The sequence below is a fragment of the Tupaia chinensis genome, unplaced genomic scaffold (assembly GCF_000334495.1).
Source record: "Tupaia chinensis unplaced genomic scaffold, TupChi_1.0 Scaffold000683_1, whole genome shotgun sequence".
Taxonomy (NCBI): Eukaryota; Metazoa; Chordata; class Mammalia; order Scandentia; family Tupaiidae; genus Tupaia; species Tupaia belangeri.
In genome coordinates, this window is record NW_006160206.1 from 554768 (window position 1) to 581544 (window position 26777).

A 26777-nucleotide genomic window follows, 5' to 3' on the forward strand; every position below is an offset into this window, starting at 1 on the left:
TGCTGAACCCATATCTCCAGCGCCCCCCTTACCTTCCCAGCCCACATCCCATAAGATCGGCTCTCACTTCTCCAGGCTTAATCCCATTTATGCCTCCAGCAACGCCCGCCCCTTTTCCTCCTCCTTTCCCAGTCAAACTCCCCGAGTCGCCCCTCCAGCCCACCCCTGTCTCCTCTCTTCCTTTTCCCTCTCAGTCTGCCCTGCCTGCTCTGGACCCCAACATCACAAAGGCCCTTGCCTAGCCCACTAGGGGCGGTCCCTGCAGGCCGACCCAGCGGTCATGCTGTCCTCGTTCATCCCCCTCGGAGCGCAGCCAGTGACCCATGCTGCTCACCTCGTTTTGCCACGGGATGGACACGGAGCCCGTGGAGAACTTGGAGTAGAAGTCATCATCCGTGTGGTCCAGGTTGACGCCCTTCACGGTGGAGAACTGCTCGATGTCCAGTACGTCCTTGCAGTACACGGCTCGGGGCTGAGAGGCAGACGCTCGGTCACACGGGGCCCTGCCTATGGCTCCGGCATCCCTGAGCCATGCCCTGGGGTTTTGATGAGGGAGCAGAGGGGGCGTCTTCTGGAGCCCTGATGCCCTAAAACCTGTGCTGTCTTCTCTCAGATCCAAGGGGTGAAATGCGAGCACTGGGGTCCCAGATGCCCTTCCAGGCTCCTTTCTGCCATGGCTCCCTCACGTAACCATAGGCCATAGGTGGCCCGTCTGGTTGGGCCGAGGAGCAGATGGGGCAACTCTGTTTCTAAGCCCGCTCCCTTCGGCACCACCGGTCATTTCCACTCTGCTGTCAGAGAGCCTTGGTTCCTAAAGCCCAGCTGGTCGCCAGGAAGGTGGTAACATTTCATCCCTGTGGCATGAGGGGCTGCACTGGCCACCGTGTGGGACATCTGGTCACCTCTGTCATAAAGAGAATGGATGCTGGGGACCAGGGCCGGGGTTCAGCCTTGTAGGGAACACACAGCAAAGGGAGGATACCCTGGGGACTCGGGGTGCAGCTCTAGCAGAAATACCTCTGTCCAGACCCCTTCTCCCTCAGCAGGCAGTGAGGGCTTGTGGTTTGGCAGCCAGGCTTATAGCCGGACTGACCTGGCCCGGGGTCCCCGCTGGGGGCTTAGGAACTTTAGGGAAGTCACATGATCCCTTGAGGCTTCTTCATCCTTAAGTGTCCCTGGGAGGATGGGAGAGTAGGGGGTCACTGGCCTCACTGGACCGTGAGGAAATATAAGCTTAGAAGGGATTTGTCCACGTTCCCCAGGCCTAGGCACACACCCGAGGCTCTGAGCAGCCAGGGCGGACTCCCTGCTGCACACTTGCTCTGCACTGCGGGCAACATCAGCAGAGTAGCCTGGCAGGAAGGGGCAGTGGGCACTCTTTCTTCCCTACAAAGACAATGACACGACTGACACTGCATGATCTGACATAGAGGCACTGCACGGAGGGGCCAGCTGTGGGCACAGGCCTGCTGGGGAGGGTGGCTGGGCGAGCTGTCACCTTGGAGCTACAGGGCAGGGGGAGAAGGAGGTGGAGGGAAGGAGGCTACTCACATCTGGAACGAAGGGAGGGTCCAACATCCCAGCTTCTAAGCGCTTGAAATTCATGTTCCTGAAGAAAGGGTGCCTCTTGACCTCTGCAGCACCCTCCTCCTGGCAGCCCAGCCTCTGCTTTGCATCTTTGGTGAGCAGCTGTAAGAAGAGGGCCCCGTGAGGCAGGCTGTTGGGCCTTTCCTCCCATCCGGAGGCCAGAAGGGTAGAGCGGCTTTGGAAACTCTGTGGTCAGGGTCCTTCCCATGTGTGTATCCGTGCCCCGCAGGTGCCCCTCCTCAAGCCTCTCCAGTGTCGGTGCCACCCTCAGATACCCTGCCGAGCTCTCACTCAGGGTCGCCTCCCAAGCCATGCAGCTGTGGTCACACCGTCACGGCATGGTTAGATGCATTCCAGAAGGGCAGGAATTTTGTCTGCTTCTCCCCATGACCACTACCTACGGCCCAGGGCATGGCGGGCGCTCATGAAGATTCGCTGAATCAGTGGGACTTTTCTTGTTTTGTTTTTTTTCTTTAGGCTTTTGCTACAGGATGCACACACGTGAGTGAGAGAAACTCGAACTACAGTCAGCCGTGTAGAACTCCAGTGCCTTAACCACCAGGCCACCCACTGGCCCCCAGGGCAGCCTCTTTTGCTCCCAGTAAGCACAAAGGGAAAGGGCTGCATTTGTACATCTTTCTCATTCATTTCCTAGCTAACTCAGGAGAGAGGATGCCACACTCATGGTGGTAGCAGCGGGGGTGTAGCTGTGTTCAGAGGGTACCTCAAGGCAATACAGGCTCAATACCTTGGGGCCAGAGGAACAGGAGCTGGCTGCCAGCTGAGGGCTGGTTTCATGGAAAGGAGGCTCTTGCAAGACAAATACACTTTCAAAAGGCAGCGAGGTGGAGAAGGCGTACAGGTGGAGGGAACTGCCCCAGGCCAGTCGGGACATGCAGCGTGTTGGGGGAATGTTCAAAGCATGTAGGGTGTGAGAGAAGAATGAGGGTGTGACAATCAGTCAAGGGGATTGGGGGTGGGGGTGGGGAGGGGGGATGAGGAAGGGTCCTGAAGGCCTGTCAGGATTTGGGATTTTAATCTGGAGGCAAAGGAGTGAGGAATGGTTGGGATAGGGAAATGTCCTCACTGGAACCGAGACAGAAACATTAGCAGGGGAGGAGAGTCTGTAGGCAGAGACACCAGGCAAGATGGAATGCAGGTGTGGACGAGGGCCAGAGTGCTGGACCCAACAGGCAGGGCCTTGAATGACCCCTGCTGGTCAGATGACCTCAGGGTCTTGGCCCCTCCCCAGCTCTCCTGGAACCCGGCCACCACCCCACTTTTAAAAAAACAATTTTTATTTTTAAGTTTTTGGTTGCCAGAGAGAGACATAGAGAGAGGGAAAGGGAAAAATCACCCCTGGGGAGATGGTCATGCTGCAATCCCTTCTCTTCCATTCTCCTCTCAGGATTTTGGGCATGCACTCACAGGTACCAGGAGCGTTTTTCAAGCTACTGGGTCCAGGACTCAAACTGTGCAGTTGGCTATGTGGGGTGGGGAGGGGGGATGAGGAAGGGTCCTGAAGGCCTGTCAGGATTTGGGATTTTAATCTGGAGGCAAAGGAGTGAGGAATGGTTGGGATAGGGAAATGTCCTCACTGGAACCGAGACAGAAACATTAGCAGGGGAGGAGAGTCTGTAGGCAGAGACACCAGGCAAGATGGAATGCAGGTGTGGACGAGGGCCAGAGTGCTGGACCCAACAGGCAGGGCCTTGAATGACCCCTGCTGGTCAGATGACCTCAGGGTCTTGGCCCCTCCCCAGCTCTCCTGGAACCCGGCCACCACCCCACTTTTAAAAAAACAATTTTTATTTTTAAGTTTTTGGTTGCCAGAGAGAGACATAGAGAGAGGGAAAGGGAAAAATCACCCCTGGGGAGATGGTCATGCTGCAATCCCTTCTCTTCCATTCTCCTCTCAGGATTTTGGGCATGCACTCACAGGTACCAGGAGCGTTTTTCAAGCTACTGGGTCCAGGACTCAAACTGTGCAGTTGGCTATGTGGGATCCAGTGCCTTAACCTCCATACCATCTCTGGTCCTCAGCTTCTGATTCTTTCTTTTCCCCTTCTCCCAGGAGCACTGAACCCATGCACAGCTGGTGTCTGCTGTTTGCTTTGAGAGTAAAATCAAGGTGGGCAGCTTGCACCACGGAGGGAGCCCATGGGGCAGGCCGGTTCATTTTCTGCAGGCTTATGGGGCAGGCACTATGCTGGCTGGGGACACAGTGGAGAGGGAGTGGGCAGCTCGGCCTCTGGAACTCACAGCCTGAAGGGGGACCTCTCACACAAAGGAACCAAGGGTAGTGAGTGGCAGGGCACGTACCAGGGTGCATCCCTGAAAGCTCAGTGGAGGCAACTGAGAGCTCAGTTACTCGCGATCACCCTTTAGTTGGACCACCAGGCTGGTGGCTTAGGGTCTGGTGCCCACACATACATCAGCCTCTCTTTTCTGGGGCTTTGCTTTCCCACAAAGGCTTAAGGAACTAGGCTCTGCGGGGCCCAGGTTCCTCCCTGTTCCCAGAAATCCAGAGGCAGCGAGGCTCCTCCTGCAGCGGCTGTCCCTGCCTGCTCCAGCCCCGAGAGTTGCAGTGCTGGGCAAACAGGTGCATACACCATACATTTGGACAAGAAAGGCAAGGGGTGGGCTGGGAGGCCTTGCTGGGCTGCTCCTCTGCTCCTACCAGGCAGGAAAATCAGCCAGGACCCAGGGCTTCTGCTTTTTTCAAGAGAGGCCAGAGAATCCAGGTCATTATGTGAAATGTCATTTTAAAATCTTGGCAATTAGCCCACTATTGCCCCCTTCTAAAGCACCAGGCAGGCTGAACAAAACACTCACCTACATGCTGCCTGTCTGCAACCTCTGTCAGGTAAAAGGTTTGCAACGATGCTATCAGGTAAAGGGGAAGGGACGGCAGCTGTGATTCCAGGTCTACAATGGGAGAAGTGCGAGGAGGAGGTGGGAGCTGGGGCAGGTGGGCAGAGAGGCCTTGTGGAGGAGAAGGGCTGTAGGAGAACCAGAGGGAGGGAACTGGGGTAGGGCAGGGTGGGGGAAGGCCCAGGGTTGGGGCTCCGCAGAGGCAAAGAAAGGTGGAGGTGAGGTCTTGGCCTAAGGACTGGATCCAGGTCAGAGAGCAGAAGTGCATGAATTCTTGGACCTAAGAGCAGGGGAGCGTGTCCTGCAGAGGGAGCTGCCAGGATGGACTGAGGGTTGGAGTCTGGGGGCCAGAGGCTGGCTTCCTTGCTGCCGTGAAACAGCTCTCCCAGGAAGGCAGGGCTGGAGCTGCCAGAGCTCAGTGACAGTCCTGTGGCCTGGAGCCTCCATGGTCTTCCTCGTCAAGCCCTGCAGTGTCCCGAGCCTGAGCTGGTTGGAGGGGACAGGGTATGCCTGACTGCTGAAACTGAGATGCTGCAGTTAAGGGTGTGGAGGAAGCCGAAGACCAGAATCCCGAGACTGCAGGATCATTTGTAGAAGATAGAGCAAGGCCAAAGGCCTCCAGCCATTCTTTCCCTGGAGGAAGACCAAGCAAGGGACAGTGCTTTCACACTCCGCACCCAGAGGTTGGGTCGGCCCTGGCAGCAGGTTCAGCCACTGCCTTCCCCACAGTGGCCACCAGGGGGAAGCAGAGGACAGCAGCACCCCAGTCCTGGCTGAGCAGGAGATCCCAGCCCAAAGCCAAAGGGGCTGACTGTTGGGATAGGGTGGAGTCCTCTGCCTCCTTATTCTCTCAGCACATGTGTCCCTGTTGGGGTCTTTCAGGACCAGAGTCTCTGAATCTCCTACCCACTTGGTGATGCTCCATCCTGTGTCCAGTTTGGTCACATTGGAGAGAGCTCTTGCCGTGACATAACCAGGGACTGCTGGCACCCACCTTTCCATTTATCTGACCTTAGCTGCACTGTCCTTGTCCCTCCCATCACCCAGGCCCAACTGGATGAATGGCTATCTGGATTTCTTTCAGGCCCCGCTTGCATGAGCGGCTGGCAGGCTAGACAGTTCTGTGTGTAATGGCACGTGCACACGCCACCCCTCAGTGTCTCACATGTAAATGACATAGCTACGGTTCTTCTCCTTTTGGACATGGTCAGATGGGAGATTTAGCCCCAAGTCCCTTTTCCCACAGCTCTATGACGTGTGAATGAATCTGGGAAGAGGAAGTGGTCAAGCAGAGGGTGGATGACCTCTGAGAGGGGCCTCTTGGGGGTGGGGGAGCTAAGCCAGACCTCCTCAGGCTACTAGCTGTGCAGCCCCGGATGTTTGGAAGCAGAAGCTTGGCTATTCGTTACCAACTCCTCGACTCGCTCTTCCTTAAACTGTACTATGGGCTTTAAGCACACGAGAACTTGCCCCAAGGCCCCTGTGGATTCAGAGAGGTGGGAAGACGGGCAGTCCCACCCACGGTTCAGCCTGTCCGTCTACGCCCCAGGTGCAGAGGGCTCCAGCGGGAGGAAGCCCGCGGGCTCACAGGCGTGAGAGCTGGTGCTCAGGCCCTTCCTGTCCCCGTGTGGCATTACAGGGAATGCCTGCCTGCGGTGGGGGTACAGCACTGCCGTGCCTGGCCCCCAAAGGAGGGTGGCTTTGAACATGGGAGCCTGAGAGCCAGACAGGAGCAGGAAGTGGTCATGTCCCCATGGGCCCTGGCTTCCAAAGGGCAGGCTGGGGGGCCAGGTGAGGGCAGAGTCCACTGGGCTGAACAGAGGCTGCAGTGGAGGGTGGGCTCCTGTCATTCCTCCCTCAATCTGGCTTCCAAGTCCCCAAACCAGGCCCCACCCACCCGGCCTGTAAACTTTATGGTCCATGTGTGGCCTGCACGTGGATGGTCATTTCTCACTCCACAGATGCTCTAGTGCAGAACCTGCGCTGGCATGACCAGCAGTCCATTCAAAGACTGCAAACATATCACTGCCCACCAGCTGCAGCACCTGCTCTCAAGCCAGCACCTTAGTCCAGAGATGGAGGGCACAGGAAGCCCAAGGTCAAAGGCAGGAGCTTCTCCCAAGGTCTCTTTGCATCTTGGCCACCAGCTCTGAGTGTCTCTTCTCTAGCTGGATGTGGGGGGATTTCAGACTGGCCACCTGAGCCTCCTTCCCTTGGTCCATGGGTGGACCTGGCTTCTCCCAGAAGCCTTCACTGGCCACCCCTGTCCACAGTGAGAAGCGCCTGTCCCTGGCCTGCAAAGTACCATCCCCGTCCACAGTGAAGAGCACCTGTTAGGTCTTGGCCTAAGGACTGGGTCCAGGGCAGAGGGCCGTGAGGTGCATGACATTTGGGAGCCTAAGAGCAGGGGAGCGTGTCCTGCAGTGGGAGCTGCCAGGATGGACTGAGGGCTGGAGTCTGGGGGCCAGAGGCTGGCTTCCCTGCTGTCGTGAAACAGCTCTCCCAGGCAGGCAGGGCTGGGCTGCTGGCCTGCAGAGTACCACCCAAGTCCTGTGCCCTGATCTCACGCTGGGCAGCTGGGGGCGGGCGTGGAGCCACCGCAGGTAACAGCTCACCATCTTGCAGATGGACTTGGCCTCCTCAGAGAACTTGTGGGAATATGCCTCCTCGGTCTCCAGGACCCGGCGGTCCACCTCTTCCCGCTTCAGCTTCTCCTTGCGGCCACGGAATGGCGACTGGCCCTCGATCATCTCATAGATGAGGCAGCCCAGGCCCCAGTAGTCAGGGCTCAGGCCGTACCTCTGGTTGTTCAGGACCTCTGGAGCTGCAGGCAGAGGAGAGGAGAGATGTGGGGAAAGGTGAGAGACAGCTGGTGGCAGGACAGAGCTGCGATACTGACGAAGGACCAGAGTTGTTCTTGTCCATCCTGGGTCTTGGACAACTTGCCCCAAGAGTGATGGTGTTGCTCACAGAAGGCCTGGAGTTCAAGGCTGGGGTATTCTTCCTCCCCCATCCTCCAACTCCAACCCTGTAGTTGTCAAAAACATCACCTCTAGGGAGCCTGCCCTGGTGGCCTTCTTCTGTGCTCCTGAAGGACTCTGACTGCGGCTTTGGAACTCTGACCGTAGTGGATGGAAACACGGAAAGACCACTTCCTTGAGGTCTCCCTAGTTAGAATGTGAGCTACCTCACTCACTGCTAGTTCATCCCAGTAACAGGATGACCCCTGGCTCAGAGGAGGTGCTGGAAGTGCATTTGCTTCAATGAATAAAGGTGAGTCCACCCAAGGGAAAGGTTACATTAAATTCATCTGGAATTCACATGACCTCCCACTGTCTCCCCACCACTTTGATAAAACGAATTACAGATTCATTCAAGTACAAAAGATAGTTCTGCATCATCAAGTCACATTGATTAACGTCTAGAGGCAATGTGTCTCCACACGCACTGGCAGGCACAGAAGAGGCTCGGCAGAGGCAGGCGATGCTGTGTGCGAAAGGCTCTCAGTGCAGATGCACAGGCTGAGGCACGCCGGGGTGCCGCAGATCCACCTGTCATCACCCTCCATCGTTTCCACCTGCGTGTGTGTGCATCTGTGTGCATGCCCATGCACCTATGTACCTGGGTATGTTTTTATCTGTGTATCTGTGCGCATGCCTATGCATATATGTACCAAGGTATGTATCTATTTTTCTGTGTATGTGTGCATGGATCTCTGTATATGTGTATGTCCTCTGTGTAAGTACATACTTACGTGTGCATTTATGTATACATCTATTGGTGTGTATACATGCATGCACACATGCATGTATCTGTCTACATGTGTGTATATGCATGTATGTATCTATCCATTTGCCATCCATCAGCATTTGCATGGGCACACCTCCCCTACAGGTTGCCAAATGCTACAGACTCTGTAGAGAACCCTCTAGCATCGGAGACAGAGCACAGAATCCACTGTTGGAGCAAGTCTGGTCAGAGGGCAACAATGTGTCTGGCCCCCGAGCTTCTGGACCCCCTACCTCCTGGCATAAGTGGGATATGTGTGTGAAGTATGCAGGGGGAAGCCCGGGGTACCCCCAATGGGAAGTTTCAGAGGACAGAATTTAACTCCAGGTCTCCCTGCAGCCCCAGGTAGTGGTCTCAAAGCAGGCTGAGGGGAGGCAGGGCAGAGAGCCCAAGGCTGGTCCCAAATGTACATGGGTGGTGACACAGCAGCCTGTGTGCTCCTTCCACTGAGGGGTGCTTTCTAACGACCTCCTTCCTCTGAGGGGGTCCCTCCAAAGGGCTGTCTGCCGCCCCACCAGATTGTTGGCCTCCCCCCAACAGCGCTGTCTGCAGTCTCTGGCCACCGACCTGACAGAGTCACATGGCTTTGAGATACAGGTGGGTTTAGAGGCAAGGGCCTCAGAGAGCTCGGTTTACTCAAGTCATACCGAGGGCCCCAACGCTCCAGCACCCCAGCCACGGCTCCCACCAAGCAGCCCTGTGGGAAGCTGCGACTCTGCTTCTCATCAGTGAGGCACAAGAGGCTGAGGGGCAACTTGGGGGCTCAGAGAGAAGACTCAGGGCTGCACCAGCACTCACCCATGTAACCGACGGTGCCCACCCGGCCACGGATCAGGTCTCCCTCAGGAATCTTCACAGCCAGCCCCAGGTCTGAGATCCGGATGTGGCCTGAGGAGGACAGCAGGGTCAGTGGATCCTGGAACAGCAGTGTGGACACTTGGCCCACCCTGGCCAGGGCCACAGATTTGCAAGGCACGTGAGCTCCCAGCACTGTCACCTGTTCAGTGAAGACTGGGACCCCAACATACCCTTCATGACCACAAGACCCTTGGGAGAGTCCAGTGCTGGAAGATGTGGGTGATCACTGCATTTAGGAATAAAACATAAAGATACAAAGGATGTCTGGCTTTGGCTGGGCGTAGGCTGATCTGCCTCATAAAATGTCCTAATGGGCTTCTTGGAAGGCTGGGGTTGGAGTTCACAGTGTCTTGGCTTGATGCTGGGATTGCTTCACGGGAAAAATCCGAGATTCTCCTGACATTTTGCAACAATTTGCTTAAGGGGAAAAATGATAAAGCAGTTTAGAAAGCAACTCCCTGCCCTACGTTGTTAGTCTTTAGAGATGGTTTCATCCCTTTGGAGAAACCAGAAGAGAGGTCATCCAGCCTGGCCTGGCGGGGCCTAGAGATGGAATCAGAGCTCCTGGTCTAGGACTGACCCCAAAGGCCGAGAGCACCACTCTGGCCTTCCTTCATCTCTCCCACAGCCACCACCCTGCAGGAAGGGCTATGTCCCTTCCCTCCCCTCTCCCTGTGGACCACCAAGGCACCCCCACAAGCCTAGGCCACAGCAAGGCCCAGCTCCAGTGCCCCCTGCCTGGCTGAAGCTGTGGCACCTGACAGATGGGAAGAGAACATGTGGGTGCCAGCGTCAGCTGCAGAAAATCACGAGGGGCAATGGTCTGAACCTGCAGCAGGGGAACTGGGCTCTTTCAGAGAGGAGGCAGGCCCTAGGCCTCCTCTCCACACACAGCAGCCTAGGCGGACTTCTGCCCAGGTCACCCACGACCTGCCTGCTCTCTTTCTCTTCCCTCTACTGGGGCTCCTGGAGTCTGGGGCATGCTGGGAGACCTGGTTTCTGTTCTTGGCTTCCCATTGACATTGCCGGGTAGTCTGGGCAGGTTGGGCCCTCTGAGCCTCAGTCTTGACATCTGTGAAACAGGCATAGGGATGCTGCCTTGCTGCTCTCTGTGGAGATGGGATCTAGTCAGGCAAGAAAGGTGCAAACTATTTCCAGGTGTGGAGGCTAAACAACTGGGAGCGATCCTGTGGCTCCTCTTTTATTTTTTTAATAATTATTTAGGGACCAGCAGTTAGCATAATGGCTATGTCACTGGATTCCCACGTAGTTGACCACAGTTCGAGTCCCAGACCCAGTGGCTTAAACTCATGCTGGGCGCATGTGTGTGCGTGCCCAAGATCCCGAAAGGAGAACGGAGGAGAAGGGATTGTGGTATGGCCATTCCCTCTGGGGGGTGATTTCTTTCTTTCTGTCTCTCTGTCTCTCTCTGTCTTTCTGGCGAGTGCATGCGCCCTACAACAAATACCTCTCCAAAAAGAAAAGAAAAGAAAGAAAAAAATATTATTTATTTAATTGTATTTACTATTTTTATTTACTTTTAAAATTTGACTAGAGAGGGACAGAGAAAAAGAGAGAAAGGAAAAGTGAGAAAGCAAGCTGTCAAGTCCAGGACTTGAACTGCAGTCAGCCATGTGGGAGTCCAGTACCTTAATCACCATACAACCTGCCAGCCCCCTGTGGCTGCTCTTTTATCTGCATGCCCACATCCAAGAGAACATGGCATGGCAACCCACAAGTAATAACCCTAACGCATTATGGCTGGTACGGGCTGACAAAACCACTTCTCTCAATTCATCCTCTTCCCTCTGAGCAAGCAGTGCATGATGCACAAATTCTATTTTACAAACCAGGTGAAATGCAGAGAAGTTGCCTGAAAGTTATGTATTTGCTCAGCATCGCTGAAGTTCTAAAGTCTCTGTCTCTCTGTCTCTGTCTCTTTCTCTGCCAGCCAAGCCATATTGCTTCACCAAGTAGCTTTATCCATGCCCACTGCCTTCCCCAGGTACCCAGGACTGAGGAGAGGGAGTGGGGTCCTGTCCCTCCTGCTCAGTTTCCCTCTTCATGGTCCCATCCTTGGCCCCCTCCATCCTCTCAGAGACTCTCTGGGAGGCCCTTTGCTCTCTTTGGGTTGCGACACTCACCTCAGCTACAGAGTAGGAAAAGGAGCTCCTCTGACTTACCGTAATCATCTAGCAGGATGTTTTCAGGTTTCAGATCTCTGGAAGAGAAAGACCACCAGCAGCTGAGTGCAGGCACTCTGGGCAGCAAGGACACACTGGGATCTGGGCGGGCCCTCTTCGGGCCACAGGTCTGAGTAGCCACCTTCTCACCTCTTGGCTTAGGCTATCTGGTCTCCCACTGGGTCAAGACATTTTGAGCTAATTTCTCTCCTTCTGGTAATTTAAAATAAATGCTGCTATTGGTCACAGGCATCTTCCCAACCCTGGAGAGTGCCTGAGAATGTTAGGAAAAGGCCAGTCCTGGCACCTGTCCACGCAATGACGGCCCCCAGCTTCTGGCTGGTGTGGTGACAGATCCCTTCAGGGCTAGGATGACCCTGAGGTCTCAGGATGCCCTGAAGGCACAGCAGGGCCTGGGAATGAAGAAAGAGAAGTTACCGAGAAAAAAACGCCAACTGTAAAATTGGGAAGAGAGAATTGTATGGGGTATCTTTGGGGACGTGCCATACCCCCTAACTCCAGCTATGTCACTGCCGACAGAAAGAATATCCAGTAATACGGCTGCCTCATCCTGCCCCAATGCTTCTTCTAGAAGATGGTGCTCCTAAGAACCACCCTGTGTTTCCAGGACAGAGGGAGAGGCAGCAGAGGGGCTTGGTTTTACTGGTACATGATCTTCTTGACGAGTAAAAGAACAGCCAAGAGGAAAGAGTGGGCAACTCAGTTAAGCCAACAAACAAGATGTGGCATCTGGATTGAGGTTCCAGTTCTCAACTAACTGGCTTTGTTTATTTAACTGATGGCAGCTGTCCTCATGGGGAGTGGTTGATGTGCCCAAATCCATTGGGCAGCCTCACAAAGTGGTAATTGGTGTTTGTGTACACTTACTTACTACAAAATTGTTGCTGCCATGATATAAATTGCAATCTTTTGACGTGTTAACAATTCCAAATAAGGCCAAAACCCATCATCTCAATAAACCAGTGGCCGCCAGTTGGAATGATAGTGCACTAGTGGACACTGGCCAGGACCCAAGCCTATGGAGAGGCCACGGCAAGAGGTCAGGGCCAAGGAGGAGGCACTGTGGCTTGCTTCCTCCCTGGAAAAAGAGGGGCTGGAATGTGGAGGTTTTCTTCTCTTTCTTTCCTTTTCTTTTTTTAAGTGAAAGGCAATCAAATGGAGGATTTTTTTTTTTTAATTTTCAACCCTTAGGGAAATTTTTCTGACTCTCTTTTCACTTGAATGAAAACAAAACAAAAACGAACATGGGGATGTAAGGGAGGGGCTGTGCGTATCACCAAGACCATTCTAGTTTTCAAAATCTTGGGCTCCCAAGATAATTTCCACCAAGAGCGCCACTGCAAAGGTACTTGGGCTGGGGACCTTCTGGACCGTCCAGGGGGCTCCCACTCTGGCAGTTTTCAGGGTATGAATTTCTTACCATCATAATGGTCTGTCCTGGTACCTTTTAGGGGCTCCTCTCCCCAATTTTACAGGAGGAAAGCAGGCTCCTCCCCCCCCCCGGATATTACTATAATTTCTGCTCCAGATGAAACACCCCCAGGGCCAAAGGACCAATAAGAAATGAGAGCACTTGTAACAATTACAATGGCAACTCACAAGAGGAAAGCACTTGAACACTTAGGGCCTGTAGACAAGGGGAATTTTGAAAATCTTACATGTCTCTTATGTATTTGCTTCTGGGATGAATGCTGATCAATGAAAGACTTTTAGGCAAAAAATATATCCCATTATAATAACATTCTGCAAGGTGGGGATGGAGGGTCAATGGAAAAGAAAATGATAGAAAATTCCTCACCATGAAAGAGCTTTTTTTATGCTTTTTAGATAGACGATAGTGGAACAGTTAGGAACAGCAATTCGATTCTACTGGATCCCTTAAACATGTAATGTAACTGTTCACTTTTAAAACAACAATATTTGCCACTATTTAAACATATCATGGACTATTTCAGATGTCTACATAGAATGTAGGGAAGCAGGCACAGAGATTTTCCAAAATTCCCCGAGGAGCACTGCGAGGAAGTTGGACGTCCTCTGCTCATTGTGGCCAGAATCTGGACACCCAGCCCTACCAAGCCTGACCCCTGGGGACTAGGTAAATGTGAAGGGGAAGTGAAGGTCAGAGTAAGTGGGACGGTGGTGGTTAGACCACATGCCACTCTGATGGCTGCCTATGGGTGGTATCGCCACTCAAGGCTTCCTGGGGCTGGTTCCAGATGGTGGCCACCAGGTGATCCTAGCTTCCTGGGCACGGAGTGGAGGGGGTCAGTGGCCATGGCCTACCCTCCTCAGGTGGCAGCAGCAGGCAGTGTGGGGGATGCCCTTCCGTACGCTTGGCTTCCCCAAGCGCTGGGGGCCAGAGTGCAGCCCCCGACTCGCTCAGTCCTAGGAGCCCCGGGCTCCAAGCTGAGAGGTATCTGTTCGCCCCTGGTTGGCCCTGTGCCAACCAGGCCTTGGTCAGGGCGATCCCTGACCTCCCTGAGGTCTCTTGGGCAGTGCCACTCACCGGTACACGGTGTTCTCGCGGTGGAGATCTTCCAGGCCGCAGAGGATCTCTGCTGCGTAAAATAGGGCTCGCTCCTCCTCGAAGCCAGGGTTACCCATGTTGTAGATGTGGAACTTCAGGTCACCCCCGTTCATGATGGTCAGGACCAAGCACAGCGCATCTTTGGTCTCGTAGGCATAGGCCAGGTTGACCTGGGAGAACAAGGACAGCGCCATGGTGAGCTCACGGGACCGCCACCCATTTCCCCATCCCTCCTCAGAATGCTTGAAGCTGGGGTTGGGTGCGGGTACAGAGTGACCTGCCGCCACTCCCCTATACCCAGATTTTCTCAGCCAACGAAGAACTCACACTCATTCCTTCCAATTCACTGCTTCGGGTGAGAAGGGGGCGGGCACCCTGACCTCTCAGCGATCCTGAGATGCTCACCCAGGCATCTGTTGGCTAAAGTTGGATGTTGCCTCATCAGTGAGTCAGAAACGCGGGATTTGGCTGCCCCTGGGATTGCGGAGAGTAATTACTGCTCGGGGGCGGTGGGAGTGGGCTGGGGTTAGAACAGAGTCTGGCAAGGACTTGCTCTTGCATGCAGGACACGCCTGGTCCACCTACCAAGGTGGTCACCAACTGAGTGGCTCTGGTCTTTTGTTGATGGAGTCCAGATGCTCAAGGCACTGCGGGGGTAGCGGGAGAGGCAGGCAGTATGGGGACTGATGCAAATTACATAGAGGTCTGTTCATTTTTCTCCATTCATGGAGTTTGCACTAATGAAAAATGGCCACCACGGACCAGGCTGGAGACTGGCTGGGCTATAAGGCTTGGATGTAAGCACAGAAACAACCAGTTGCCAGGTCCAGAACTCGAACCACAGTCAGTCATGTGGGAGTCCAGCACCTTAACCACTACGCCACCTGCTGATCTCCATAGTTATTCTTGAGGAGAGGAGACAATGGCAGCAGTGGGTGAGCGAGCTCTGGGGATTGTGGTGTAGCCACTGCAGCTGCCCTGCCTCCTCCCACAACTGCCCGGGTGATTACCACACCAAGGAAGGACTCCAGGAGGTGTCACTGGGAATTCCCTGCCAGGAGCGATCCAGGAAATCCAGCCATCCTTTTTTTTTTTTTTTGCTCAGAACATTTTTTTTTTTTTTTTGAGAGGTTTTTTGCTATAGGGTGCGGGCGCTCGCCAGACAGACAGAGAGAGACAGAGAGACAGAAAGTGAGAAATCATCCCCCAGGGGAGATGGCCACGCCACAATCCCTTCTCCTCCATTCTCCTCTCGGGATCTTGGGCACGCATGCACATGCGCCCAGCATGAGTTTTAAGCCACTGAGTCCGGGACGCGAACCGCGGTTGACTACATGGGAGTCCAGTGACATAGCCATTACGCTAACTGCTGGTCCCTCTCAGAACATTTTTTTTTTAAAAAAAGGTATTCATCTTACAAATTGTTCTGCACTCCAAATATATAATAGCTTGGAAAACAACATTTAGAAAATAAAAGCCAATGCAAAAAAGACAGATTAAAACAACTAGAACCATACAGGTTTTATATGGCTTGGACGTTATGGTTTTCTTACTGCATCATCAATGTCAGAAATCTGTTCCTTCAGCTGGCTCCATTGCTCTGGATTTAAAGAAATACCTTTTCTTCCTGGTTTCATTTCACCTTCTGGATCCATCCAATATTCCCTGATATCATTTAGAACTTTTCCTTTAGAATCCCGAACACTGACATATCTCATTTCCCCAATCTGAAACATGTCATCATCTCTGCTGCTGCTGCTCTGTTTGTAAGATGACCGAGCTCTAGAAGTTTATCCAGTCTTTCGCTTCTTCACAGGTTTTTCTGGAGCATCTTGCTTTTTCCTCTTCAACTTCTTGTCAATTTCACTGTCAGAATTGCTTTCAGAACAGCTTGACGAAACAAGTTCCTTTGATTTAGGCATTGCTCCACTCCTGCTATCAAACAGCCTTCTGCTCATTCACTCCCGACTGACAGGAAGGTCCAGCCATCCTAATGGATGGCCCTTGGGGCCAGGAGAAGTCCTGGAACCTCCCTGAGTTTGCCCATGATCCAAGACTGATGGCAGCTGGGGGTGGACTGCAGCATGGAGACCCAGTTGGGGGTGCTATCGCCCTCCCTCTCTTTATCAGGGAAGACATAAATCAAAAGCTTGGGGGGTGGGAAATGATGGTCCTTAACAACATGCTACTCAGATTTGTCAGGCACATGAGCCTTTTTCCTGAGTGGGATTCACCTGTACCACCCCAACAAGAGCCAGTGCAACCCCTTCAGAGCTGAGGGCTCCATAACAGCACTGAGGTGGTGACCAGTAGTCCCTGTCAAAGGGGGCTGGTGGTAGGGAGGAAGGTGCTAAAACCAGGGAGGCCTAGGGCCAAAATGTAGGCTAGCATCCCCCTCATCTGCCTCCTTCTGCATGGTGCCATCGTGCCATCCTCCCCTTCATCCTGCAGGCTGGCAGCTGGGGTGGCTTGGGATGAAACCCAAAGATCCAAACTTTGGTCGCCTTGCAGCATCGCTTTATAAAACCATTCCCCCTTGGGAAATGACCAAAGCACTAAGCACGGCATCTCTCCTCTCTCACACACAGTAGGTGGGTGTTGCACTGGGCAAGCTTGATGCAGAACCATGTGGGAACATCTATCAAGTGAAAAGTGCACACACCCTCTGCCATGGCAATTCCTCCATCAGCAGTCCTGTGGATGCACTCAGAAATATGCCGAAGGCACGTTCAAGGATGGTCATCACAGATTGTTTGCAGTAGTATAAAACTGAGGGGCCGGCAGGTGGTGTGGTGGTTAAGGGTACTGGACTCCCACATGGCTGACAGGTGGTTTGCTTTCTCAGTTCCCCCCTCTCTCTTTCTCTTGCTCTCTCCCTCTCTAGTCAAATTAAAATAAATAACTAAATAAATAAAGTTAAATAAGATAATAAAAATGGGAGAGAAACAATTTCTATCCATGGAGACTAGCTATACAGACTATGACTTACTTCTTCAAGGGAATGGGGTGCAGCTTAAAGATAGGGTGCACCTATAGGTCTGGCTAGAGAAAAAAACTACAATTTAGACTCCCATCTTGCCACCCCTGGGCCAGGAACTTAGAGGGAGGACTGTCCCCCATAGCTTCAGCCCCAGGGTCCCCAAGCCAGAGATCCTTCTGTCAGTCAGGTACACTTTTTTTTTTTCCTTCATTTTTTCCTCCTTCTCCTCTTCTTTCATTTGTAAATTTCTCTCTTCTCATTACCACATAGGAACGCCCTCAATCCTACAGAAACCCCACTCCCATCTTTTGACCCCTGGCAAAATTGCGCGCCGCGCTACTGCATGGTACACAACTTTTTCTTTATTCTACTTATTATTTTCTTCCCACTTATTCGGTCCTCACTTCCTTTATCTACACCATTCCTGGCGGTTTAGATAGGTCTAGAATTACGGTTCTGAAATATTCTAGTATTTTAAGACCCTCTGGGATCCTCCTTTTTCACTGAACCACCTGTGAAGGAGACACTTCTTTGTACACCTGAAGAGAATACTTTTTCTTGGATCACATTGCTAAACACAATAGAGGAGACTTTGGCTGTCTTCGTTCCACAGCAAAAAGGAAAAAAATCTACAATTAAGGGGGAAAGTATTGCAGCATAAGATGTATAAGAAGATCCTATTGACTAACATGATACAGCCTAAGAAAAAACAAAGCATATCTGGGATTACTCAGAGGGAGCTTTTATTGTTACTGTGTACTCTTGTGCTGCTTAGATTTTTACCTATGCACATGATTTTTATTACTGTTTTTTTAGGTGTTGCCATAGGGCACGTGCACTAACTGGAAGGAGACAGAGAGACACGGTGAGAGCAAAAGTGAGAAATCACTCCTCATGGAGGATGGCCACATCACAGTCCCTTCTTTTCCATTCTTCTCCTGGGATTTTGGGCACATGAACAAATGTGCCCAGTGTGATTTTCAAACTGCCGGGTATAGGACTTGAACTGTGGTCAGCCATGTGGGAGTCCAACACCTTAACCATCATGCCATCTGCTGATCCTTGCATATGTTATTTTTTATACTAACACGAGGTAGAGGCATTTAGATCTAATCATATATCCACACATTTCTCCACATTTCCCAGCCTCCCCTGCAGCTAGCTGTCCCTCATGGTGTTGAGCTTTGGCCACTGGACTGTGGGTGGACTGAGGAACATCAATCAGCCAAGGCTCAAGTCCATGTAGATACCCCTAGCACTCACTCTCTAGGCTCTAGATGAGGTAGCTGATGGGTGGAACAGTTTGGCCCAATCTGATTGGACTTAATGTGAATGAAAGACAAACTTCGATTGTATTCAGAGACTTATAGTTACTCTAAATGTGTTACTGCAGCAAAGGTTAGCCTAGACTGACTAACAACACATACATACACAATGAAATGGTATCTCTCTAGAATACTGACATAAGGTCTCTCCCATGATGAAAATAGCCCAGGAAACCTATGGAACCCAAAACTCAAAGGTCCTTGGCTGGTCCAGGGTGGACTTATTTTGTCCACTGAGGAGTTTACAAGGTAGTCCTGGAGAACAGAGGTCTCGTTCTCACACAGGGGAGCCAGGCACCAGCCTACTCTGGTGATAGGACAAAGTCAGTCATGATCAATAAGAGGTGTATGGTGATGGCAGAGGCATGGCTGCCTTTCTGTGGCTTACTCCTCCCATTGGCATGCCACTTCCCTGAGGGACTCCTCTGCATTGAAGGACCACCCCCTTCCTGAGGGAGAGAAGTCCACTCACCAGAATGAGCCACTCATTGGGCCCTGGACACTCACCACAAACTGACTGTTGACCTTCTCTAGAATTTGCTTCTCGTTAAGTGCCATGGACTCTCCTTTCCTCTTTTTGATCCTCTTCTTTTCCAAGCGCTTGCAAGCATACATTTTACCCGTGGCCCGAACCTGGCAGGCACAGACCTGAAGTACAAGAAAGAAACCAAGGTCACAGGGGCACTGTGGAGGTGTGCCCTAGGCTCCTCTAAGGCCAGGATGCCTGGTCTCCAGGGTGGGAGACTCGTGGGGCCAGCAACCACCGAGCCTGACTGTGTGGGCACTCCAGGCTCATAGGACCCATGATGCCTTGCTCTGGGCCCACTGCTGCTCTGCCTCACCCCTACAAGCTACCTTCGTGTGACCTCCCCTGCCCTCTTCCCCCCACGAGGAGGCTCCTAGCCCTTGAAGGCACAGAATCATCCATTCACACGGTGTTTAGAGGCTGGTTGAGGTCTCAGTGCTGTCTCTCAGGAGCAACTGAATTTTCTCCTACCAGCTGCTGGTAGGAGAGGTTGATATGGGGGGGGGAGCAGTGAGGGAGACCCTCGAGAACCCTGATTTATAATTCAGAGGAATGAGAAGCAGGGCATTTGGGCTCCAGTCTTAAGTTTGCTCTCATTGCTATGTGACCTTGGCTGGGTGATCTAACTATTCTGAATCTTGGCTTTTCTCATTGCCAAAATAAGGATACCAAGGCTCACCTCACGAATTGGGAAGGTCGGATAGCATATCAGGTCATTGGAAAAGTTGTGATGTATTTTTCTAGGATTTTTTAGGCAAAGATGTGACTTTTCCAACAATTCAATACAACGAAATCTCTGATCTTGTGTAACAGTGCATTGCAACGGCTTCCTCCAGACACAAAAGCGGCCCTTGTATGTCCTCAAACGCAACCCTCCGCAGACACAACCCACAGACAGGAAACCTGGGTGGCTGTGAGCACCTCCATCTCACCTGGCCCTGCTCGGGCAGCAGAGGGCTGCTGGACACCTTTTGTCCCACCTGGTGCTATCTGTGGCCAGCTGATCTGCACCCTCCTCTCTGCCACCAGGGGGCCCACCACTCAGCAGCTGGTCTACAAGACACTAGGCAGACCCAGACAGGACTGCAAAGGTGACTAGGGGGCAGGAACTAATTTTCTTTTTCCTAGAGACATGGTCTGCCTATGCCTGGCCCAAGTTGGCCTGGAATGCATGATCCTCCTGGTTCAGCCACTTCAGAAGCTGAGATTACAGGTACACACCATCACACTCAGATAGGGTAAAAGAACCTTCTATTGAAAAGGTGGATATTCACTCACCTCACCGAAGCCCCCTTTTCCTAGAACTCGATACTGTCTGAAAGTATTTTTGGTCACCGGTTGCCTGGAAAAAAGCAAGAATCCAACATTGGTCTCACGGTGTTGATTCAGAACCCATAAGAAATCAATGGCACCCTTCAAAGTAGCCGCTGGGAGGCACAATTCCATGACTCCACGCCAGCCCTGCGGCCTCCAGGAATTATCTCTGTAGACTAGACTTTCAAGGATTGACTGGACATCCAAGGATTGAGTCTGAGACCAGGTGTTCAAATCCTAGGCCACCGACTCTGGGTCCCCTCTAGGCCGAGGGACAGGCAGCCTTCCCCTGCTCAGAGGGCAAAATGGAGGACTTGAAAACATGTGAGCCCTCCAGGCACATGTGTGCGCGTACCCAAAATCCTGAGAGAATGGAGGAGAAGGAATTGTGACATTTCTTATTTTCCCTCTCATTCTCTCTGGCGAGCACACACACTCTATGGCACCTAAGGCAAAAAAAAAAAAGAGAAAAGAAAAAACATGAGCCCAAAGTTGCTTAACCACACTTTCTGTATGATTCCCTCTCTCTCCCCAATGCAAATCACGTGGCAAAACTGGGACGGAAACTGTGTCCTCTGTACAGGGAAAGGGGTGGGGCCAGGAGCCACGGGCCTCAGCATCCCACGGACAGACCACACAAGAGACCACATCCCTCCCAGCACCTGCTGAGCTGGCCCTGAGGATGGCCGCACTTCCCCAGAGCCTGCCCCATTCCTTTCTGCAGGTGCTCCTATGACCCAGGCCAGTAGAAGGTCCAGCCCTAAGAAGACGCAGCCACATTAGGGTGTGTATGACATGATGCTCACTCGCACCCCGTCTGCCCATATGGATTAGCCAAGCCTCCTAGATGTCGGCTCAGACAGAACCTCTGACCAGGAAGCAAGGATGTGCCTCTGGGTGCAAAGGAGCAGACAAACACTCTTCATGTTGCAGCAAAGGGCTTTGTGGTGCAGATGGCTTGTGCTCTCTTTTTTTTAATCGCTGGCCCCCTGTGGCTACGAATAATCAGCTTAAAATGTTAAAATTGGCTTTTGACTTTTTAAGACTATTTTTGAGCATTCCCATCCCAAGAGTCCTGGCCAACCAGGAGGTTGGAGTGAGATTGATTTAGGTTAAAGAATTGGGTCAGCCGGAGAATGACCAGCAAGCCTCTGGTGGCCCGGCAGTTCTTGAATGACTCTTCCATGGAACTCCTACTTGCTGCTGGGTTCTGAAGAGGGTTTGGGTTTCACCGGAAATCACATCTTGGGCACACGGCTGCTCTCTTAGGGCAGCCTTAGAAACTCAGGGCTCTCTCCGGCATCCCTGCCTGGAATTGGCTTGCCGTGACTCACTTCTCCCTGGGTCGGTGTTTACTTAGGAAGGCAGTAGTGGGGCTGCCCTCTACAGGACTCCTGAGGGCCAGCTTCTTCCTTCCGCACAGGAGCAGCATGGTGGGCAGGAGAGAAGACCTGCCGTGCGTCCGCATCCCCACGGCCTGGGAAGCCTTTCCTCCAGCTGCCCTCGAAACCACATGAAGGTGGCCTGGCCTAACAGTTTACGATACATGGAGAACAAACAGTCGGTCAACGTAACCACAGAACTCCTCGGCTAGGAGGAAATGAGTGTAATACAATTTCCCAGGAATTTTTTGGTTAACCTTGGGAGGGGAAAAAAAATCCCTTTAATATGTCAACAGTACAGCATTAACAGGCCATGATCTTACTTGCAAAAAAAGGGCCAGGGTGCTGTCAGTCCTGTAGGGCACTCCTAGGCCAGCACACGGCTCTGCTGGCTCCCAGCACTGCACGCCATCAAAGGGTGAAGCCACTACACTAATTAAACATGCCTATTTCTCTCTTTCACGTGGTTTGTACAGACAAGTAAAATGAAAGCCAGTGGCCCTGGCCAAACTGGAGTTGAAGTAACGAGTGGACTTAGGACTTGAGTGGAAGACACTGTATTCAGGCTCCAGCTGTGCCAGCCCTTGCTGTGTAGCCTGGGGCCAACCTCTTAGCCTCCCCGAGCCTTGCTTCTGCAGCGAAGTGGTGGTAATGAAGAGGCATGTGCGCCTTTATGAGTGTCAGATGTCATTATTCAAATTCCTAAGAATAAAGTACATGGCCCTCTTTGGGGGTCTCTATGCCAATAAGATCCACAGCTCAAAGCCCCCTACACACAGACTCACTTGATCCTCACACCAGCCTCAGAGAGGCTGTCCCTATTCTGTAAATGGGAATGCTTAGGTTTCAAGAGGTAAATGAGTTGCTCCAGGTTCTGGCTGGTAAATGGTCTAGGCAGCTCCCTGCAGAGCACACCTTCTGCATCCCAGCCCCACACGGTCACCTCAGGAAGGTGGGTGCAGGCCAGGGGTACAGCCCCAGAAAGCAATATGATGAATGCATCTCCAGATGCCCCTGATGGTTAGAGCCAGGACTGACCACCCAGCAAGGGTCAGCAGTTCCTTTCAATATCAGACATGGGAGGTGAGAATGGTGAAGAGGGGGATGCTGATGATCAGGTGGTAGCCATGGCCACCATATTCAGCAGCTCACCTCCTGCGGCCAAATGGCTCTCCTCCTTTGAGCACGTGCTACTCCAATCTTATCTTCACCCCAGGCCGACAAAAGCAGGCATCTTTATTCCCATTTTACAAATGAAGAAACTGAGATATGGAGGAGGGACACCCGTCCTAAGTCCCCTCCCTAGAAAGAGGGGGAGCCAGGACTTGGAGACTGAAGGACTCCTTAACAGGATGTTTGGGATGATCCTTATTTTCTCCGGCTTTCCTGAAGCCATGAAGTGAAGGTGCAGAGGGCCAGGGGGCCAACAGAGAAGGTCATCCACTGGCTACTGTCTTCCCACCTGTCAGGGTGGAGAGAAATGGCTCGTCCAATGACTGCAGAGCAGGGTGCTTTGTCGCTGGGCAGGGCAGGGGTGGGGAGTCAGGGTTTAGAAGGGCTCCTACCCAGTAGCTTTCTAAGTGTCTGCAGGAGGTTCTCCAGGCTGTAGGCTGACTTACATCCAGGCAGGCAGGTGCATGATGGTCCTTGCTCTCTAATCATGTGCACCCAGAGGGCTGTGAGGGCCAGGATTCCAGGGACAGAGAACCCTGGGCTGTGGAAGGGAATAACCCACCCTTGTCTACCAGCCTAGCCCAGAATAGATCTAACACAGGCATTGCTCTGTTGTGCAAACCCTGAAAGGTTAGAGGTGGGCAGATCCATTATTTAATCTCCAGAGAGTCTGGGGTCCTGAGCTGGGAGTCCCGGGCTAGGGTCCCCCTCGGCTTCACTGCTAGGTGATAAGATGGGTCACCTTTGTGTCTCTGTCTCCTCCTCAGTTACAGAAAGGCCACACCTGCCCAAGTCATAACCATACACAAGACAGCACTTTGAAGAGATGAAAGCAGGAAATAAAGCATGAAAAGAGGCTTGATCTCACCATTAGAGAGATGAAAAAATAAACCAGGATAAAACCCCACTGTTCACTTGTCAGGTAGGAAAACATGGAACAGTGTTGATGAAGCTGAGGAGAAGCAGGCACTCAGGCACTGGTGGGACTGGAACTTGGTGCGGCTATTTGGGAAGGCAACTGAACATCCCTCACCGTTCACAATCAGGTGCCTTTTGACCCAGAAATTCCTCTGCTAGAAATTTCTATAGATATACATGCATAACTATGTAAAACGCTACATACAAAGAGGCTCATTATTTAGGAAAGTTTGCATGAAAAATTAAGAATAACCTCAATGCCCAACAACAGGGCATTGGGTTAAATTAAGGATGTGCGGCTATTTCAAAGAATGTGGTAGCTCTTTATTTGTTGGCAGAGGAAGAATTTCCAAAGACAGTGAACCAAAAAAGTACGAACAAGATGCTGTGTGTGTGTGTGTGTGTGTGTGTGTGTGTGTATACGCATGCCTGCACACTTTAATAAGCATAGAGCATTTCTAGATTACACAAGAACTTAATTAACAGGAGGAGGATAGTTTGTTTTATTTTAACCATGGGCCCATGGGAGGTAGCTGGTTTTTATATGAACTCTCAGATGAGAAACCTGTATCCCCACCTCCTCCGTTCATACACACTCAGGCATGTGGGATACTCACCTTTCCAGCCATTTCCACTGGAGAAAGCGGTCAAAATACATGCTGTCCAGATATTTGTGGAATGGCTCTCCCTTTAGGTAGTCATGGACAGACCTGGTTCACAGGAGACAGAACAGTTCATAATCCTGATCTAGAAGCAGCCCACCCCAGTAGATTCACTCTTAGCCTCTTCCATTTCCAGCCTTTGGAAATGCAAACAAACAGGGCTTCCCAACAGATGTGCCAGTTTGGTTAAGGGCCCTGCACAGGTTGACATTGCGATGGGGGATGCAAGCAGTACCTAAAAAAACACTAAATCATCCCAGATCTGTCCTTATAGGTCAGGGACCTCTGTGAAGAAGGACTCTTAGACTGACATGAGAACAGATTAAGACTTTATAACGGGCAAGAGAGGGCCTGGGGTTAGAGGTGATGGGTGGTAGGGACAGAGTGGGGAGGGAGTTCCTGGAGGTCCAGGCTCTGGATTTGGTCTGGAATAGCAAAGCTACTGGGAGTTTTTCCATGTATGTAGCAGAAGTTACAGTCAGCTGCTGTAGGCCAGGGGCCAGGCTGGGCCCTAGGACACTGTGGGCGCCTATGTGTCTTAGGCCATCAGACCAAGGCCTGGCAAGTTTGTGGACCTGGCTGCAGGCAGGGAAGGGCTTCTTCCCTTTAGAAAGGGCCATGCTGACCAGTCTAGCCCAGGCACCTGGGACCTGGGGAAGGGAAGACTCCATGGCATGGGAGGGGCACAATAGAGACTGTATCCTTCTAAACCTGAAAACAGGCCAGCGTGAGGGCCAGCCTGGCCATTCCTTCAGGCTCAGGGTCACCAGCCAGGACCCCACCCACTGTCAGATCTGACTCTCGGCCAGCTCCAAGGGAGCAGCAGCCAGGCTCACCATGCTCACTGGGCCCCTCCCAGCTCTTCTCACAGTGCAGTGTGGTTTTCCTTCTTCTTTTTTTTTTTTTTTAGTTTTTGCTATAGGGTGTGTGTGCTTGCCAGAGAGAGAAAAAGTGAAAAGTCACCTCCTGGGGGGATGGCAAGACCATAATCCCTCTCCTCCATTCTCCTCTCCAGATTTTGGGCATGCATCCACATGTGCCTGGTGTGTTTTTCAAGCCACCAGGTCCATGACTCAAACTGCTCAGATGGCCATGTGGGATCCAGACAGCTTAACCACTATGCCACAGCTGGCCCGGTTGTGGTTTTCTTGTATAAGCTCCATGAAAGGCAGGACTGGGTTCTTTCCACTTTGGCATTCCTTAGCACCTAGCACAGTGCTGTGTGCACAGTAGGTCCTCAACTAAGATCTGTGGTGTTGACTACGGCTGCACAAAGAGCCCAGAGATACATCTGGCTGTGTGAGGTGGTCTGGCTCTGGCTGGCTCTTGGAGTGTGTGTGTGCACGTGCGGGTGCATGTGTTAGCTTATGAGCAGCGTGAGCACGTGTGTGCACCTGTGTGTGTTTCTAGGTGCGCATACCTTCAGGGATAGGATAAAGGCATAGCTGGCACCGCATACACACGTGTCTCCTTCTCCTTTGGGGGGATGTGTGGCCGACATGTGAGGCGATGGAGTGTGGCTAAGACCCCCTACCTCAGCCCATTAGCATCGCCTCTGGTGGGTGGCAGGGGTGAGAGCTGGGGGATCCTGGGAAGGATTTCCAAACCACTAGAGCAGGGGCAGATTTTGTACACTCCCCTGCCGCAACAGCCTGGAGAGCCACTTGCTTTCAACACCCTGGAAGCAGATGTTTTCCTTGGACTCGGCAGCCCAGTATCTTTTTCCCTTCATGAGAAGTATACAAACAGTTGGGTGGCTTGGCTGGGGGCCTTGGGCACAGAAGACCTGCCTTGGTGCCCAGCACAGCCAGGTGGAGGGGTAGGGGCAGCCCCCCTGCAGGCAGCCTGACACCCCCGAGAGGCTGGGGAGTAGGCTGGAGCACTTACTGCACACAGGCTGAAAAGACTTCTTTGCAGGGCTTCTGCAGGAGCTTCTCCTCCGTCTGGGAAACCAGGTCTTGGCCAACTCGGGCAATGAAAACTGGGGACTGGAAGAAGGAAAGGGAGGTGGTCAGTCAGGAGAGAGGAGTGGGGTGTCAGGGGCTGCCTCAAAAGTGCTGGGCCAAGAACCAGCCGGGCCCCTGGAGACAGCGCACAGCAGCCCATGCCCTGGTCTCACTTGGCACTGAGCTATGTGGACGGTGCTCGGTGGTACGCTGTTGAGAAATAACAATTTCCCCCAGAATAAATCAATGAAACCACCAGGTAAAGCCTCTGACCTAGATCCTGGCACGCACTACCAAATGTGAACTAAATGTCACTACCATCATTTCATTCACCTTCCAAGTTCAGCTGCTCGCCTGAGTATTTCAAGGTCGAAAGGACAGTTCAAGAGTTTTGCACCCTGCTGGGAGCAACAGCCCCCTCTGGAAGGCAGCAGTGCACAGGGCATGCCTCACCCTCTCCTGCCCCGCCTTCCCATTCACCACCAGCTGCTCCCAGGGGCTGACTCACCAGCTGGGCTTTGAGGTGGGTTTTTAATAAATTACGGGGATAATTGAGAAAATTGCCAGGAGTAGGCCGAGAAAGACAGGGCATAGACACATCTTTCTCCCCAAAGGACGCTGAAATCTGAAAGGCTTGCTTTCTCTTGCCTGCTATTGAAATGTGACTATGGGGCTGATTGCTCTGTTAAGTCCGCTGGGCGGTTTCTGT

General features: G+C 52.4%; 1 protein-coding gene and 1 pseudogene across 2 annotated transcripts in view; both read right to left on the reverse strand.

Annotated features, from left to right (window-relative positions):
• GRK5 (G protein-coupled receptor kinase 5) overlaps nucleotides 1-26777 on the reverse strand; it is a gene marked incomplete at its 5' end in the record, with an annotated part of 275319 nt that overhangs the window by 7575 nt on the left and 240967 nt on the right. For both annotated transcript variants that reach the window (XR_003551409.1, XM_006160398.3), the window contains 10 exon segments: nucleotides 335-472; nucleotides 1552-1689; nucleotides 7077-7285; nucleotides 9049-9138; nucleotides 11292-11329; nucleotides 13822-14012; nucleotides 18655-18795; nucleotides 19952-20015; nucleotides 24078-24170; nucleotides 26010-26110. Coding sequence is in view for 1 of the 2 variants with exons in the window: in XM_006160398.3 (XP_006160460.1) it covers nucleotides 335-472; nucleotides 1552-1689; nucleotides 7077-7285; nucleotides 9049-9138; nucleotides 11292-11329; nucleotides 13822-14012; nucleotides 18655-18795; nucleotides 19952-20015; nucleotides 24078-24170; nucleotides 26010-26110 (1203 nt within the window).
• Nucleotides 15256-17229, reverse strand: LOC114010015 (activated RNA polymerase II transcriptional coactivator p15 pseudogene; annotated as a pseudogene).